This window comes from Scyliorhinus canicula, chromosome 17, assembly GCF_902713615.1.
Source record: "Scyliorhinus canicula chromosome 17, sScyCan1.1, whole genome shotgun sequence".
NCBI lineage: Eukaryota > Metazoa > Chordata > Chondrichthyes > Carcharhiniformes > Scyliorhinidae > Scyliorhinus > Scyliorhinus canicula.
Genome location: NC_052162.1, coordinates 2,868,507 through 2,885,967, shown reverse-complemented (window position 1 = coordinate 2,885,967; position 17,461 = coordinate 2,868,507). Strand labels below are relative to the sequence as shown.

Genomic DNA, 17,461 nt, shown 5'->3' with positions numbered 1-17,461 from the left:
CAACAGATTCGACCCAATCCAACAGGAGATACATTCACAGAATTTGATTTTAAAGTTCAAGACATTACAGGAGTTTGGCACTTTTTAAGACTGTGTTACTTTCACCATTAATCACTTCCGAGGTCTACGCCAGGTTCCCTGTCCCACACACTCACCCCGAAAAAAATTCAAAACCTGCCAAAAAAAACCAAACAGCGAGGAAAAAAGAAGCCCCCCCCCCCCCCCCCCCCAAACAAAAAGAATCACCTCTGGAATCGGACAAGAATGCGGGTTTTTGTCCTGAGCAAAGAATGTGTTGTGGTCAGTGAGCTGAGGCCAGAACCCTTTCAAATCAGCCCTTCGGGGCCGCCAGTCCTTGTCCACTTTGCTCCTTCCTCCCGGTGCTTCCAACAGGTCGGGCCGGGCGACCTGCTGCTGTCCACTTTGAACAAACCCCTGGTGTTGTTCTCAGACGTACCACTCGTTGAAATTGGGCGGCAGTGGGGGGTTGTGGTTACTTGTATTGTGTGTTACGGGGCCCGGGTTTTTGCTGGGATCTTCACTGTTAGAGGAGAGGTGGCTGGGCGGAGTGGACGATTCATAACCTGAACTCGGCGCTGGCGACGATTCCGACCCTTGAGACTCGTGCACCTAGAATTCCAAAGACAAAAAAATAATAAGAATTCTCCGTGTTTCCCTTCAACCCGGAGCAATCCCGTTCAACGCTTGTAAATGGCCCAAATCTAAAATATTCCAAATAATTGTACAAAGGGTATTTCAAATGCTAACTGAGTCGGGGGAACGTGTCAAGTCCCTCCTTCAATGTTGGAGTGAGTCTGGGAGCCAGCATCTCGGGTACATGTGACAAGTAAACAAGTAACTACCTTCATGTGTTTCCGCAGAGAGCTGGGATGTGTGTACGACTTGTCACACATCCTGCAGATGTACGGTTTGTCTGAGGTGTGGACGTGCATGTGCTTCTTGCGATCGCTGCTGTTTGCGAATCTCCGGTCACAGCCCTCAAACTCACACTTAAACGGCTTTTCACCTGAGTCAGATAAAAGGCACAAAAAAATGGTATTTGTGCGTGTACATAAAACACCCGCAATTGTATACATTCATCCCCTTTTCCCAGGCCCTTTGTGGTTCTAATTGAGCATTATGATGGAGAGTTGTCTGCTGACTGACTGCTGAATATAATAAATGGCAAACAAGGAGATGGAAATCTGGAATAAATGCACCAAAAGTCAGATAATTAAAGTATTGCTTGTGCTTGAGGCGATAAATCGCCTCATTGTACAATTAATTCCTTGGCTGAATGGTATACGAGACTCCAATGTGTCTCTAGTCAAGTTGAGGACATCTTACAGTGAGCGTTTCGACACACGGCGAAATGGAAGTTTGAAGTATTCGCTCTGGTCAAACGTGGAAGAGAAAAATACTTCAAATATTATACAACAAATCCCCTCAACAATTAACCATTTTTCACAGAAACGTGCCGCCAATTTGCTTCATCAGGAAACAGCAAACAAAAGGCAGCAAACCAGAGAGAACTGTGACTTTCCAGATTTCAAACATTTCACACTGCAACAAGGCTGGAGCTCGGAGTAAGGGAAATGCTTTGCCTTTATTTGCCAGTTGAATAACACGCGGCTTTTTGTTAGCGAGGGTTTTCTCTCACTGAGACAAACTGGGGGACCTTTCCAATCGGCTTTTGACGAAAAGGACGGGCCCGTGTGGGGCTGAGCGAGAAAGCCGTCAGCCCTGTGCGCGGCTGCCTTTGACACAGTTTTTGCAGCTAGTGAAAGTGACCGCTCTCCCCCAACTTTCCTGTGAATATGTGAAGCAGCTTTTTTTAAAAGCTGCAGCTCAGTGTGTGACCCGGGAATGAGGGTGCAGGTCCTTTCCCGAGCGGCTGCCGCCGCCAGAGATCACAGCCAGTTAGCAAAGGGGACACATTGTGTTACCTGTGTGGGTCCGTTTGTGAATCTTGAGGTTTTCGGACCTGGCGAATATTTTGCCACACCCCGGGAAGGGGCACGGGAAGGGTTTCTCGCCCGTGTGCACTCGGATGTGATTAATGAGTTTGTATTTGGCTTTAAAAGATTTTCCTCCTCGTGGGCACTGCTCCCAGTAACAGATATGATTGGTTTGCTCTGGTCCCCCTACATGCTCGATGGTGAGGTGAGTGACTAGCTCATGCATACTGCCGAATGTCCGCTCGCATGTCTTCTTGCTGCGGTTCATGTGAACTTCCTCCATCCACTTGCAGGGTAACTCCTGTTTAATCTGCTGCCTCATGTAGCGGAAGAAAGCTCCCGGGCCGTGGTGGCCCGCCACATTCATTCCCACGTTCATGTTGATTGGGCCGTAGTTATGGAGCTGGGCTGCGCTGTACGGGTCAGTCCTGGCATTGCTCACCCCCCGGTACGGGTCAGCTCTGCCGAAGATGTCGGTGTGCAAGCCCAGGCGCATCTGCCCGTTCACCACATGCCCATTGGCAGATGTGTGGCTGGGCGCTTGTTCGTGAAGAGCTGGGAATAAGAGATGGCCCGGGGTGTCTGGCATCCCCGGTGGGGCATGCATGGCACCGCCCGGTGAGCTGAAAATGCCTTGCTGCCCACTGGTCGAGGGGCACTCCCCCATGCCGCCGCTCCGGTTGCGGAATAGGAAATCCCGGCTGGAATTAAAAGGTGTCCCGCTGTAGGAGCCAACTTGGCTGGCGTGTGACACCAAGGCGCTGGCGTATCCGGATCCCTGCGGGGTGAAAGCAGATGTCTGGCTGGCCGAGATGTCGTGAGCCGCCGGGCTCAGTTTGAATGCTCCGGAGTGAGGTGAATCGCAGAAGGGGCCCAGTCCCAGAGCCGGCTCCCGGTTGGCCATTTCGTGGTGCCGCGGGCTCGCGAAACTGCCGACGCCCAGGGTGGGGAACTGGGGACCACCATCCAGTAACATCGCCATGGCCACAAGCCGCAATTGCCAAAGAATCAGCAAGATGGGGAGGGGGTGGGGGTGGGTGGGGTGGGGAGGGAAGGGGTGCAAAGAGCCCGAACAACTTTGCAGAATGTATTGCTTTAGTCCCCTCACATTGGAAGCGCCTTGTGTTGGGCTCCTCGCTCTTCTGTAGGAATGAATCGCTGCTCCCAATCAGGCTGAAGCCTCTCTTGCATCTGCTGATGTTGTCAGACTGATAGTCAATCACTCAACTCCCCACAACATAACAACTCAAGAGGCAACCCGCAAACAGCCAATCACAGACACGCACTATTCCAATCACGTGAGCATCCTGGTGTGTTTTGATTGGCAGAGGCACAGTTGACTGACACAAATGGTTATTCCAAACACAAGAAGCGCAGAGTTGCAGGATGCGGATTGGTTGAATTTGAGGGTTATTTACAGGTATGGCACCTCCATGTTATCGCCTTTGATTAATTGGGCCTAGTTCAACCTTATTTGCATTTTACTCTTCCATTTAATTTTACAAACAGCAGTTGAAATGTGCGGCATATTTGGACTTAATTTGGCGCAACCAGTGTCCTGGTGCGGAAAGCAATCTGTTCTTCCTGCACAGCTATTGTGGTTAAATCATTTGCCGGTTTTTTTTATTTAGAAAAGACCCCTCGAGTTTTGTACTGGAAAGGAGCGGGAACAATACACAGCTCTGGTGTCAATCAAATCTACAGACAGCATTTTCATTGCAGAGGAGCGAAGAGAATTAGCTCATTTCTTACTGGCGTTTCAGATATTTAAACGTCAACCTTATTTATTTTTCTTTCAATGAGGTTCCTACCCATCTGTTTATTTGAATTGGTTGCATGATGTTCAGGATGTAAAAAAAAACCTTCCTGCCCTTTGAAAAAAAAATAATTTGGGAACTTCAATGAGCAGTAAGCTGACATCAATAAAGATGAACACAGTTAACAATTTTATACAAACTGCAAATTTTCACCTCGAAATTGATGATTTATTCCGTATTTTTGGTTTACACATTTCCCGGACATTGTAAACAATATTACTGAGCCCCATTCGATTGCTAGCACTATTTTTTAAAAGTGTCAAGACCAAGTCTAGTATTTGTAAGATTGTTATTATTGTCACACGTCGGCCAAACTTTTTCTTTTAGTCAATCCCGCGTTTCAGTTGTTAGGTTTAATTGTGTTTTCCATGGGTTGAAAGCTGCTCAAGGCACGGCGAGAGCTGGGTTAGAAGCAGAGACTCTGAAAGCTCTGGGATTTTGGTGTCCTCGGATTCTCTCACCCTCTGAATCTTGGCCATTGAGCAGTTTTCACAGGACTGCCGCCGAGTCGCTGCAGGAAACATAAAATCTGATCAAGTTCAGAGATGCATTGAGACTGCTTCATGCCGCGCTTTATAACACCGGCCCTTTGACGTCCCTTATCCCCAACCAGTACATTGGAAAGAACTTCACCTCCTGTTTAGTTTTTGCAAAGAGCTGCAAGTCCAGTAGCTGCCCAGGCTTCTCCACAACATGTTTCCATAAAACGCACATTATCCATAAAGTTTTCCAGCACAAAAACAGCCGGGAGGTGAGTCCTTCTCCTTTATTCTGACCAAACTAATCTGTGCAATAGAAACCAATGCCTTTCCTTTGCCAACATTGTTTTAGAGAGAAAAATAATTTAGTAACATTTGGCTAATGCCTCACAGAGAGGGGAGGAAGCTTTCTCATGTCAGTGCATTAATCACAAATGCTTTCATTAGTAAAAGTGAAGTGATTTACCAGCAGAAGTGTTTTTGTTCTAGCTGTGTTTGCAGATTATTTGGAGTAGTGTCGCTTCTAAACGCGTGAATAGGGGAGAAATAGTAGCGACTTGTACAAGTCCCTCTGAACTCATTCTGTTTGGGTTTGCTTTGATATGGAACAATTTCTCCCCGAGTTAACCTAGATTTCTCGGTCCGGTGACGAAGCCCCTTCACAGATTTTATGTATATGTGTGTGTGTGTGTGTATCAAACTGTTGGGGCTTAATTTGAGAGACAATAAAAGGGTCAAATGAATTTTCCTGGTGATTTTAATCATTTATAAAGCGGCTCTGGCCACCATTGCCGGCTCGATTGTGTGAGGGGGAGTTTACAGTCCCAGTGTTGATCCCAGGCCCGAGTTCGCCACCGTTGTGGATTTCAGTGTTTCTGGGAGATAATTAATGACAAGACGCACGTGCTCCGTTTTCTCTGTAACAAAAACGCGTAATTCAATTAGGTCATCCAGTGACTATCCCCTTGTATCCGCTCTGTGATGTGGCCGGCTTAGGGCAAGCCAGGCAATCTGACCCCTGACTCGCAGCCGACCACATGTGTAGCCGCACTGATGCCGTCTTTAAAATAATTTGGGCCAACTGTTCATCACCAGCACAAAGGGCGGGCGAGCGAGCGACACACCTTCCAAACCAGCTGAATTGTAAACCCCGAATGGACATTGCGTGGGGAGGATAGGCAGGGCCTGGCTGGGCGTTACTGAACAGCGATATTAGACCATGGCCATGTTCCCAGGCAGAGTCAATTCCAAACACATCCCTGACACACTGCAAATACGGGGCGGCCATAAAATTCCATTTGATATGATGTGAACATCCACTGTCCTGGTGCTTATTTCCACCAATCATCTATGTTCGTTTTCTGTTCGAAACCGCCTGGGTAACATGGCCATCAATACAAACCTCTTCTGATAAGATGCTACTGGGATGCAGTTAGAATTTCCCCTTATATATTCAATAACGAGATTTAACATGAATAAAGAAAGAAAAAATAAAATAGCAAATATATAACGTTATTTTCTTTTTCTTTTTAAAAATGGGAAATATATTTTTCCTGCTGGTACATTATTAATTTTGCACTAACGCCTTGTCCTGTGCTTTAACCGCCTCTCGCCCCCACACCCAATGTGCACAAGTCTGGTGTCTTCAGCTGGTTTTAAAGATTAAATTATAACAATATACCTTCTGTTAAATCAAATCTATCGGGGCGGGACCCCAGCCCAGAGAAAACGTGCAGGATATATTGTGGGGAAGTGTCGAAAATAAATCGATACATGAGCACATTTCAGTGAAATACTTTATTTTTTTACACACCTTCGGAAACCTCGAAAATCGAGCCGGACAGGGTGAGCTTGATCCAGTTTCACCAAATTGAAATGGGCCAGTGAAGTCTTTTTTTAAAAAACCTGTCATGCCCGGGTGCATCAATCAGATTAGGCAAACTGTATTGCATTTTAAATTCCCTGTATTTGTCACGTATGGCTTTCGGTAATAAATTATGTGTGTGACGGTGTTGTTACCTGACAGATTTAGTATGTTTCGGGTGAGTAATGTGTATTGGGAGACTCAAGCGGCAGCATCATTCAATTAAGCATTTTTTTCTAAATTGTTGAAGTAATAAATCTACCGGCAGAGCCTCCTATTTATTTTGTGAAGGAGCGACCCGCGTGAAACTCAAACCTGAACTTTGCTCAACCGATTTTGCCAGCCGAATGTACTCGCCTCCTGGGGAACATTCCAGGAATGAAGAATAAATATTGGCTGGACCAGCGACAACCACAGCCCAGATTTTTAAAAATAAATTGCGCTCTGTAATATAATAAATTGACTTAGTTTTTATGACATACGTTTAACAATATTCCAATTATAAACACGATTAACGACCGTCAATTTTAACACAACTGTTTGATTTCAATTAATTTCAATCACATTTCCCCTGTATTACTTATACTCGCTCAAAGGCGATCATCCCATTTCTATTCGGAGGAATTCAGACTTTACCCTGCCAAAGGTTTTTTTTTAATGTGACTGAATATTTTTGGGAGTATTTCCTGAGGATTTTTTTCTCTTTGATCAAATCGTCCAACACGGTTAAAGTGAGAATCACCAACCCACCTTTCCAGTGAAATTGTTGCATAGCCGCTTTGGGAAAACTTGGAGGAAAACCTCCACCCGGACGGTGCACCGAAAATTCGATTCTCTGGGCGAGGCGAGAAGTGTAATTTTCACCTTTATTTCTAAGTAACGGGGACCTCGAATTTACAGAATGCGAAATGGAATAATTTCCACAAAGCAGTGCCGACCCCGGCGTAAAATCGCCGGAGCAACTGTTTATTCACTCGCACAGTGAGATTTATCCCGGTTCCGCTGCATAAAGAGAAGGTTTGAAACAGAACCTCTGTGGACCAGGATACACAGTCTAGTCAAAATGAGCAATCTGCGTCCAAACATCTCCATCATCTGACAATCTAATAGAAAGTGAGAAACGGGAAGTTTTGGTTTCTGGTGTTTGTTCAGAGTGGAGTTCCTGAGAGGGAATTTTCTGTGGGTTAATATGATTATTAGTTACAAGACCATATCAGATGTGAAATGGACAAACAATCTTAAGTGTCACAATTCGCTTCTGTCCTTCGCTGCCCGAACACACGTTTCTGACACTGAAACATGTTTTTAAGGCCATTCGGTTTGTTTTTGATGTTTATCCAGGATGTAATTTAGGGCATTAACTCAACCATTTTGTTTCTTTTTTCAAGGGCTGCCGAGTAATATTTCTGCAGTGTTATGGAACAATGAATAGTTTTAAATGTTGATTTATTATTGTATGGGTGGAAATAACCCCTTGAAACTGAATCTCGGGAATTGGAGTCCTCAAAGTTGCCCCGCTATATTGTGTGCAATTTATCATTTGAGTATGATAGTTGGCGCTTTAAATGCAATGTATAATTTCAAAATGACCCTGCTAAATGTATGTGTTAAATTTCGATGGAAATTTAAGACTTTCACTTGCAAACTTATACCAATAACCGCGAAGGGTCGGGAGTTACACAAATTCCAATTTTTGTCCATAAAATATGAGACAACAGCAAACTAATCTTCAATTGTCTGTCGGGATTCGGAGCCCAATCAATCGATAACCGATGCACTGTCCGACATTGTATGATTTATGCAAGTCACGTTATGGGAAATGCTGATAAAATAATGGTCTTCATTGGCGTTCGGGGAGCCCTAAGCAAATACACTATCAACAGCCCGAAACCATCGTAAATCTCACCCTCTTGTTTGTATCAAATGTGCTGATTGTGTCAATAAAACGGCACAGGCCAGAACTGCATTGGGGCGACTGATGATAGAGAGTGAAAGAACACGTTATTCCTTGTGAAGTTCGGCATCAATGTACGATTACCTTTTGCAGTTGAGACCAGTTGTAAATATCTCAATCAGTAATGATGCTGACCTGTGACCCGGAGGGTGGTTTTATTGTATTTTGCTCTTTTGTTGTCCACATACTTTTTATTGACCCCTCTTCTGTGTGGCTGCGGCCTGAGACAACAACCAAAGTGAAGCAACACTCCAAGGTATTTGTGTGAATCAGCAGCCGGCAGCTCGAGTTGTTGAGTGGAACCACAATAAGAATCCTTTCTCTGCTCTCCCGCCCCAATCCGCTGATCAAACAAATCCCAAGATTGGCAACAGTCACCAAAGGACATTTCGTCACTTCACAGTATTTCCTGTTAGACTGAAATATTATTTTGATTTAAACAAATATACGTACAGTTTGTATAATTCTATCCATTTATCTATCTATTTATCTCTACCCATTTATCTATATTTCTCTCTCCCTATTTATCTATATTTCTCTCCATATATTTATCAATCTTTCTCTCTACCCATTCACCTATCTTTCTCTCTATCTATTTATCTATATTTCTCTCTACCTATTTATCGATCTATTTATCCACCCAGCTATTTATTCGCCTTTCCGTGTATCTAATTGACCTGGTATTAAGGGGGGGAGACAGAGAAACTGGTTGGCGAGTTTCGGACTAGGCGTCAGAATGGTAGACATTATTCAGAACGACCAAGAGAGAAATTCGGCAACATTTCCACGCGCAAAGGTCGAAGTTTGGAAATCTTTTCCAGCGATGGCAATTGATGCAAGATCGATTGTTAATTTTGGCATCTGCGATTGACAGATTTTTGTTAACCAGAGGCATTGAGGGATATGGGGAGAGGGCAGAGATATGGAATGGGGTCACAGATCTGTCATAATCTCATTGACTGGGGGGGGGGGGGGGGGACTGAATGGCCTCCCCCGCTTCCTATTGCCCCTCTATTTATCCTAGCCCGTCTCTCCCCCCATCCATGAATATCCAGCAACATGGCGACTATCATCTCCCGCTCGGATCTGCATGTCCAGATCGCAGGGATCTAAATTGCGTTTATTATCCTGGATTAATTTATTAGTTTATCAGATGAGCTCACTGTGGCTGGATTCAATAGAAACAGTTCCCAGCCCTGGCGCCTAAACGGGCCGAGCGCTCGTCCCTCAAACTGGAAAGGGGATTGGGAACACACATGGCTAATTCAGACAGTCACTGCGAGCAGTTAGTCATCTGTCTCTCATTGATACCATCTCGCCAAACTTCTAATTATTGGAGCCACTAGTTGCGGGCAACTGAAATAAGGGTTTCCGTTAAAAAATATTCCTGCTCAATTCTGTTGTTTTCAAGGCGGAATGTTTATAACAAATGCAGCAAGCGGCGATAGATAGTGAATTGGGCATCCTTATAACGGGCTAATAACTCACTGTTTGAACATTTGTACTGAACACTGCAATAAACATTGTGGCAGTGAAGTGTGTGTGTGATACATAGTCTGAGCCGCATTTTAGAGTTTTTGACATTGGCTGGTTTTATTTGTTCCGGCATTGTGGACAAGACATTTTCAGATCCAACCCCGTGTTCAACAGACAGAAACATTCATTTGCGGGCCGTAAACGTGAGGGCCCTTTTCGATCAAACTACTCATTCACACTCCGAACGAAATGTGCAGCTAGCAATATATATTTGTTAAAAACAGACCTGGCGACGCTCTCGCTCAGCCGGGTTTATAATGCAGCCGCTACTTGAAGCTCGTTTTAAACACATTCGCTCAAATGTTGGGATGCACAGAATTTCCTCTGATTCGATAGATCACAGTGAATCTTGTGGTAAAACCATGCGCCGTTTATTGAGATTGATGGCATTGAGATTTTAATTTTATTTTCAACGCCAAATTCGAGGGTCTGTAAAAACAAAACAACTTTTGCCCCAATGGTGTCGGTTCTTGAACTCGCTCCTATCAAATCTTAATTTTCAGACGGTCACAGTTCTGACCGACACTTCGAATACAAATGTGTTTGGAAAGGGCTTGTATGTTTCAATGCCACAATGGTCAGGGCGCTGGGATTTGATTCAGCGTTAACATATTATACAACTGCTCCATCTTTACCTTTGGCTGGCTGTAATGTTAATATTGTCTCATTTTACATGTCACAGGGAATTCGAAAATAACTTGCAGGTAGAAAATGCCACCTGTCCAGGAAGGGCTCAGCCCAAAGCATATACATGTACTTGACCAAAGTGTGGAAAGGGTGAAATGAATTCGCGCAAAGGACTGAAGTCAAACATATTCCCGTGAACAAATAGCATTTCGCATATTGACCTCTTGGTAACTTTAAAACATTAACCGGAGCATCGATTATTTCCATTGGCACTTTGTGAGTCAGTGTAATAATTAACCATTTAATAGTCCTTCAATCACCCACATGCACAATATTTGAAGGAATATTGCCCAGATAGCGTGTTTAGTTTCGGTGGGAAGTTACTGTATACAGGTCCCAATTCGGGACATTCAACACCAGTTTAGATCTTAAAATGCATTTCGCTTTTCAAATGCATTGATTTTCTTTGAACTGCCGAAATCTGTGGCCCGTTTTCATGCATGATCTCTCTGTGAGGGACTGGGCAGGATTAAGGTGTTCCGCCCCCCCCCCCCCCCCCCCCCGCACCCCGCCACGGCGAGTTTTCAGGCAGGACCCGCGTGTAAAATGTCTTAGTGTGTCGTGTGGACAAGTGTCTCTGAGTCCACAGACACGCGTGTTAGAGGATATCAGCCCAACATCAGACTCCGAAAGGTCTGCTGGGAACTTGGTCATGTCAGGAGATTCCCAGGAGATTGCTGGAATGATTGAGGGATCAGGAAGTCCAGGAGCCCTGCCAAATCATGGGAGCCCTCTGTTTGTGACAGTCTGAAATGGAAGCTTATTTGGAAAGGCACCGAACACTTGACCTCTGGAGAACATGCAGAGGCAACAATCGAGGCGCAACCCTCCAAATAACTCAGCTCCCTGACCTTCAAACATCACTTGTTCTGCATAAAACAGGGTTTACAGATCTAATAGGAACCCAGTTTATGTTACTCTGGACAAGTCACATTCCAGAGTGAAATCTGGCTTGATAGATGTTTAAGAAATCATGGAGTAAAGTTACTGAGCAAATTCACAGGAGTCTTTTCTAAAAATTCACTTACAGGATGTGGGCATGGCTGGCTAGCCCAACATTTATTGCCCATCCCAAATTATTCTTGAGAAGGTGGTGGTGGGCTGCATTCTTGAACTACTGCAGTCCATGTGATGTAGGTGCACCCACAGTGCTGTTAGGGAGGGAGTTCCAGGATGTTGGCCCAGCGACAGTGAAGGAACGGTGATATATTTCCATGTTAGGGTGGTGAGTGACTTGCAGGGGAACCTCCAGGTCATGGGGTTCCCAGGTATCTGCTGCTCTTGACCTTCTAGATGGTAGTGGTCGTGGGTTTGGAAGGTGCTATCTAAGGAACCTTGGTAAGTTCCTGCAGTGCATCTTGTAGATAGTACACACAGCTGCCGCTGTGCATCAGTGGTGGAGGGAGTGAATGTTTGTGGAAGGGAGAGAAATCAAGCGGGCTGCTTTTTCCTGGATGGTGTTGAGCTTCTTGAGTGTTGTTGGAGCTGGGCTCATCCAGGCGAGTGGAGAGTATTCCATTACACTCCTGACTTGTAGATGGCAGACAAGCTTTGGGGAGTCAGGAGGTGAGTTACTTACCACAGGAGTCCAGCCTCTGACCTGCTCTTGTAGCCACAGTATTTGCATGGCTAGTCCAGTTCAGTTTCTGGGCAATGGTAACTCCGCAGTTTGTTAATAACAATGGTAATGCCGTTGAATGTCAAGGGGTGATGGTTAGATTTTCTCTTATTGAAGATGGTCATTACCTGGCACTTGTGTAATGCAAATGTTTCTTGTCATTACTCAGCCCGAACCTGAATATTGCCAAGATCCTGTTGCACATGGACAAAGGCTGCTTCAGTATCTGAGGAGTCATGAATGGTCTTGCTCAATTTACTGTATTTCATTTAGTAATATAATTTAGCTCTTTACTGTAACATAGTTCAGTCTTCATTTCACCCTATTTGTTTATATAGATTTTATATATTAAGCAGCACCTCTTCCCCAAATTTCCAAATTCCAACATTTTCCCAAATTCCCTTGCACTTGAATGAAATCCCTCTGGTGATGTTACTCTGTGCTATTGCTCTTTTAATACTAATACGCTTAGTGTTACCCTGAAATTGCCTGGTACTTGTGTTGGGTGAATATTATTGGCCCTTGTCAACCGAAGACTAGATATGGTCCAGGACTTGCTGCATTTGAAAATGGGCTGAATCATTATCTGAGGATTGGTAAATGGTGCTGAACTTTGTGAAATCATCAGAAAACACTTCTGACCTTATGATGGAAGGCAGGTCATTGATGAAGCAGCTGAAGATGGTTGGGCCTTGGTCACTACCCTGAGAGACTCCTGCAGTGATGTCCTGGAGTTGAAATGATTGACCTCCAAACACTACAACCATCTTCCTTTGTGCCAGGAATGACTCCAACCAGTGGAGAGTTTTCCTCCTGACTCCCATTGACTCCAGTTTAGGTGAGGGTAAACGGATCGATCGATGGAAGAAATGAAAATAAATGGATAGAAATAAAAATGGGGTGAAGGTGGAGGAGAGAGTTCACAGTCTGAAGTTGTTAAACTTAATGTTAAGTCCAGAAGGCTGTAGCGTGCCTAATCGGACGATGAGGTGCTTTTCTTCCAGTTTGCGCTGGGCGTCACTGGAACATTGCAGCAGGTCAAGGACAGACAGGTGGAGATGAGGGCAGGACGGTGAGTTGAAATGGCAGCAACAGGAAGGTCTGGGTCCTGCTTGCAGACGGACCAAAGGTGTTCTACAAAGTGGTCACCCAGTCTGTGTTTAGTCACTCCAATGTAGAGTACCATAATAGGAGCAGCGAATGCAATAGACCAGATTGACGGAGGTGCATGTGAAGCGCTGCCTCACTTGGAAAGAGTATTTAGGGCCTGCGATGGTGAGCAGGGAGGAGGTAGAGGGGTTGGTAGACCTTCTGCGATTGCATGGAAAGTTGTGCTGGGAAGTGGATGAGGTGTTTGAGGTGATGGAGGAGTGGACCAGGGTTTCCCGGAGGGAACGCTCCCTGCAAAATGTTGACAGGGGAATGAGAGAACGATGTGTTTGGTGTTGGCATCATCCTGGAGTTGGTGGAACTGGCGGAGGATGATCGTTTGAATGCAGAGGGTGGTGGGATGAAAAGTCAGTGCCAAGGGGACTCTATCCTGGTTCTGGAAGGGAGGGGAGGGGCAGAGAGCAGAGCTGTGGGTGATGGGTCAGACACAGTTGAGCCCTGTCTACAATAGTGGATGGGAAACCACGATTAAGGAAGAATGAAGACATGTCAGCAGCACAGTTTTGGAAAGTGGCATCATCGGAACAGATACAACGGAGACAAAGGAGATGGGAGAATGGAATGGAGTCCTGACAGGATATGGTGTGTGAAGAACTGTATTCGAGGTAGCTGTGGGGCCGTTGGACTTGTAATGGATAATAATGACCAGTCTATCGCCAGAAGTGGAGATACATGGTGACGGAATTTAGAATTTAGAATTTAGAACAGTACAGCACAGAACAGGCCCTTCGGCCCTCGATGTTGTGCCGAGCAATGATCACCCTACTCAAACTCACGTATCTACCCTATACCCGTAACCCAACAACTCCCCCTTAACCTTACTTTTTAGGACACTACGGGCAATTTAGCATGGCCAATCCACCTAACCCCGCATATCTTTGGACTGTGGGAGGAAACCGGAGCACCGGGAGGAAACCCACGCACACACGGGGAGGACGTGCAGACTCCGCAGAGACAGTGACCCAGCCGGGAATCGAACCTGGGACCCTGGAGCTGTGAAGCATTGATGCTAACCACTATGCTACCATGCTGCCCAAAGGAAGGGAAGGGAAGTGTTAGAGATAGCTAATGTGAAGGTGATAGAGGATCAAAATGCCAGACGGGAACATAAAGAAGCACCAAAACAATCGTTGATGTACCGAGAAAAGAATTGTGGGATGGGAGCGGAGTAGGACTGGAAGATGGAATGTTCCACATACCCCATAAAGAGATAGGCAAAACTAGGACCCATGCGGTTTAGAGGAAGTGAGCCAAATTAGAGGATATATTGTTCAGTGAGAGGAATAGTTCAGCCAGATGGAGCAGAATGGTGTTATTCAAGATTCTGATACAGGTGGAACACAAACTGAGTGTCAGTGAGGAGGTTATTGCTGAGGAACTGTCACTTCATATCACTGTTGATAATCCCTTCCATCACTTTACTGATGATCGACACTAGATTGATGGGTAATTAGCCAGGTTGGATTTTTCCTGTTTTTTGTATATCGGACATACTTGGGCAATTTTCCACATTGCCAGGTAGATGCCAGTGTTGCAAATACAGGCCAACTTGGCTTGGGGTGTGGCAAGTTCTGAAATACAAGTCATCAGCACAATTGCCCATAGCCTTTGCAGTATCCAGTGCCTCCAGCCTTCTGATTTCACGTGGAGTGGAATTGAAAACATCAGTGATGATGGAATTAAGATGAATCATCCACTCAGCACTTCAGGTTTAAGATTGCTGTGCTGATATGCTGGACTCCATCATTGAGGGTGATGGTTTGCTGGGTCATTTAGAGGGCATTAACCACATTGCTGGGTCTGGAGTCACATGCAGGCCAGACAAGGGAATGACAGAAGATTTCCATCTCCAAAGAAGATTAGTGAACCAGATGAGGTTTTACGACAGTTGTTTCACAGTCAGTATTTTTCTTGAATTCAAATTACGCCATCTGACATGATTCAAACCTGGATCACCAGAACATTACCCAGGGTCTCCGCATTACCAGTCGAGTGACACTACCACTATGACATCACCACTGTTTTCACTACACAAAGAATACAATTTTTTTGGAAAAGTATTTTTATTCAAACTTTAAACATTTTAATATATTTACAACAATACAGCCCCCCCCCCCCCCCCCCGCCCCCGCCCTGCCCCAAACGCCTTGACAGCAATCAGGTCCCCAAAATATAAATAAACAAACCCCATCTCTGGTGTAACCCCTCACTGTCGTTCGGTACATGTGACAATAAATCAAATCAATCAGTCAATTATCCTCACCTTCTCCAAATACAGGAACTCCATTAGATCCCCCAGCCACACTGAGGCACTGGCGGGAGAAGCTTATCTCTGCCCCAACAGAAGCCGCCTGCGAGCAATCAGTGAGACAAAGGCTAAAGCAACCATCCCCATCCCCGTCTGCAGCTCCAGCAGGTCTGACACCCCGAATATTTCCTCAGGGGCCCCAGCTCCAAATCCACGTGAAGGACCTCAGACATGTGGCTGAAAAATGACCCACAAAACTTCTCCAACTTTGGACAGGACCAGAAAATATGGACATGATTGGCTTTGCCCCTCCCACACCGCTCGCAACTATCCCCCACCCCCTCAAACTGCCGGCTCATCCTCGTCTTTATTGAGTGCGCTCTATACACCAGCCCCAGCCTCACGCATGAGGGTGAGGCGTTGACCCTCCTCAGCACTTCACACCATGCTCCTCCTTCCAGCCCCATCCCCACTTGGCCTTAATCCTACCAATGGACTACTTATCCTGCTCCATAATCCTGCTGTAGATCGCTGAAACAACCCTACGCTACACCCCGCAACCCCCCTCCCCCCCCACTCCCCACTGACAGAACCCTTCCAACAACGAGGATTACTTGCCACCAGGAAGTTCGGGGAAACGTTTCTTGCAAAATTCCACAACTGCATTTAACTAAAGTCCTCCTCAGGCTGGAGCCCAAACTTCACCCCCAATTCCTCCAAACTTACGAATTGCCCCTCGAGAAAGAGATCTTGTATTTCTTTAATGAAAGAGAAAATGCTGGAAAATCTCAGCAGGTCTGGCAGCATCTGTAGGAGAAAAGAGTTAACGTTTCAAGTCCGATGACTCTTTGTCAAAGCCCCTTCATTTCTTTTACCCCTTTCTCCTCCCATCCCCAGAACCTCACATCCATTCGTCCAGGCTCTAACCCATGATTCCCTCTTATTGGTATCACCCTCGACCCTGCCATCAACGATGTTGAAATTGCCCCCAAATCTTCATCATGGCTGCCTCTACCGGGTAACCCGATTACTTCCCAGGATGAATGATAGTGGTGCCGTTGCACAAAAGCTTGACCCTTTACATGAACCTACCTCCAGTCACACCCACAAAGCCTCCGTTTCTCTACTCCAGCCCCGCACCTTCTCCACATTCGCTGCCCAGTAATAGTACAATATCAGAAGGGCTAAACGCCCTGACTGTCGCCCGCTTTGGAGCACCGTCTTCCTTATCCTCGCCATCTTCCCTGCCCACACAAATGATGAGACCAGCCTGTCCAACCCTCGAAAGAATGACTTTGGCAAAAAAGACCAGCAGCCTCTGGGACAGAAACAGAAACTGTGGCACCATAGCACAGTGGTTAGCACTATGGCTTCACTGCCAGGGACCCAGGTTTGATTCCCGGCTTGGGTCACTGTCTGTGTGGAGTCTGCACGTTCTCCCTGTGTCTGTGTGGGTTTCCTCCGGGTGCTCCGGTTTCCTCCTACAAGACCCGAAAGATGTGCTTGTTAGGTGGATTCGGCATTCTGAATTCTGCCTCTGTGTACCCGAACAGGCGCCGGAATACGGCGACTAGGGGCTTTTCACAGTAACTTCATTGCAATGTTAACGTTAATTGGGGCTGGTTTAGCACAGTGGGCTAAGAAAACTGGCTTGTAATACAGAACAAGACCAGCAGCGCGGGTTCAATTCCCGTACCAGCTTCCCCAAACACGCGCCAGACTGTGGCGACTAGGGGCTTTTCACAGTAACTTCATTGAAGCCTACTCGTGACAATAAGCTATTATTATTATTATGTAAGCCTATTTGTGACAGTAAAGATTATTAATTAATTATTAATCAGTTATTAATGATTATTCAATAATATTCAGTTTTACTGCCTGCTCACGATCTGCAGAGACAAGGGGAGACTCCCCCATCTCACCAAGTCCTCCTATCCCCTCCTCACCAAGCTCGTGAAATTAAGAAGTCGTGCCCAGTCCCGTGCCACCTTCACCGTCAAATACCTAAAGTGAGTTGTCGCTACCTGACATGGCAACCCACCCCCTCCCCCTCCCACTCCCGCCCTTGGAAAAGCCGCCACAAAATATTCACTCTTCCCCAAATTTAATTTATACCCCAAAAACGCCCCA

The 17,461-nt window shown here is 45.8% G+C and overlaps 1 protein-coding gene and 1 long non-coding RNA gene across 2 annotated transcripts in view; one reads left to right on the top strand and one right to left on the bottom strand.

Annotated features, from left to right (window-relative positions):
* Positions 1 to 232: 232 nt before the first annotated feature.
* On the bottom strand, positions 233 to 3,121 carry zic3 (zic family member 3 heterotaxy 1 (odd-paired homolog, Drosophila)). Its single transcript, XM_038776078.1, has 3 exons — positions 1,947 to 3,121; positions 864 to 1,027; positions 233 to 630 (listed from the first exon to the last, which is right to left on the bottom strand). Exons 1-3 carry the CDS (start codon positions 2,938 to 2,940, stop codon positions 448 to 450), a joined length of 1,341 nt encoding a protein of 446 aa, XP_038632006.1. The 5' UTR covers positions 2,941 to 3,121; the 3' UTR covers positions 233 to 447.
* A 1,292-nt stretch (positions 3,122 to 4,413) lies between these two features.
* The window catches only part of LOC119952356, a 95,564-nt gene continuing 82,516 nt past the window's right edge, over positions 4,414 to 17,461 (top strand). Inside the window, exon 1 of the long non-coding RNA XR_005457840.1 lies at positions 4,414 to 4,526. This is a non-coding gene — a long non-coding RNA (uncharacterized LOC119952356). The remainder of the gene's footprint in view (positions 4,527 to 17,461) is intronic.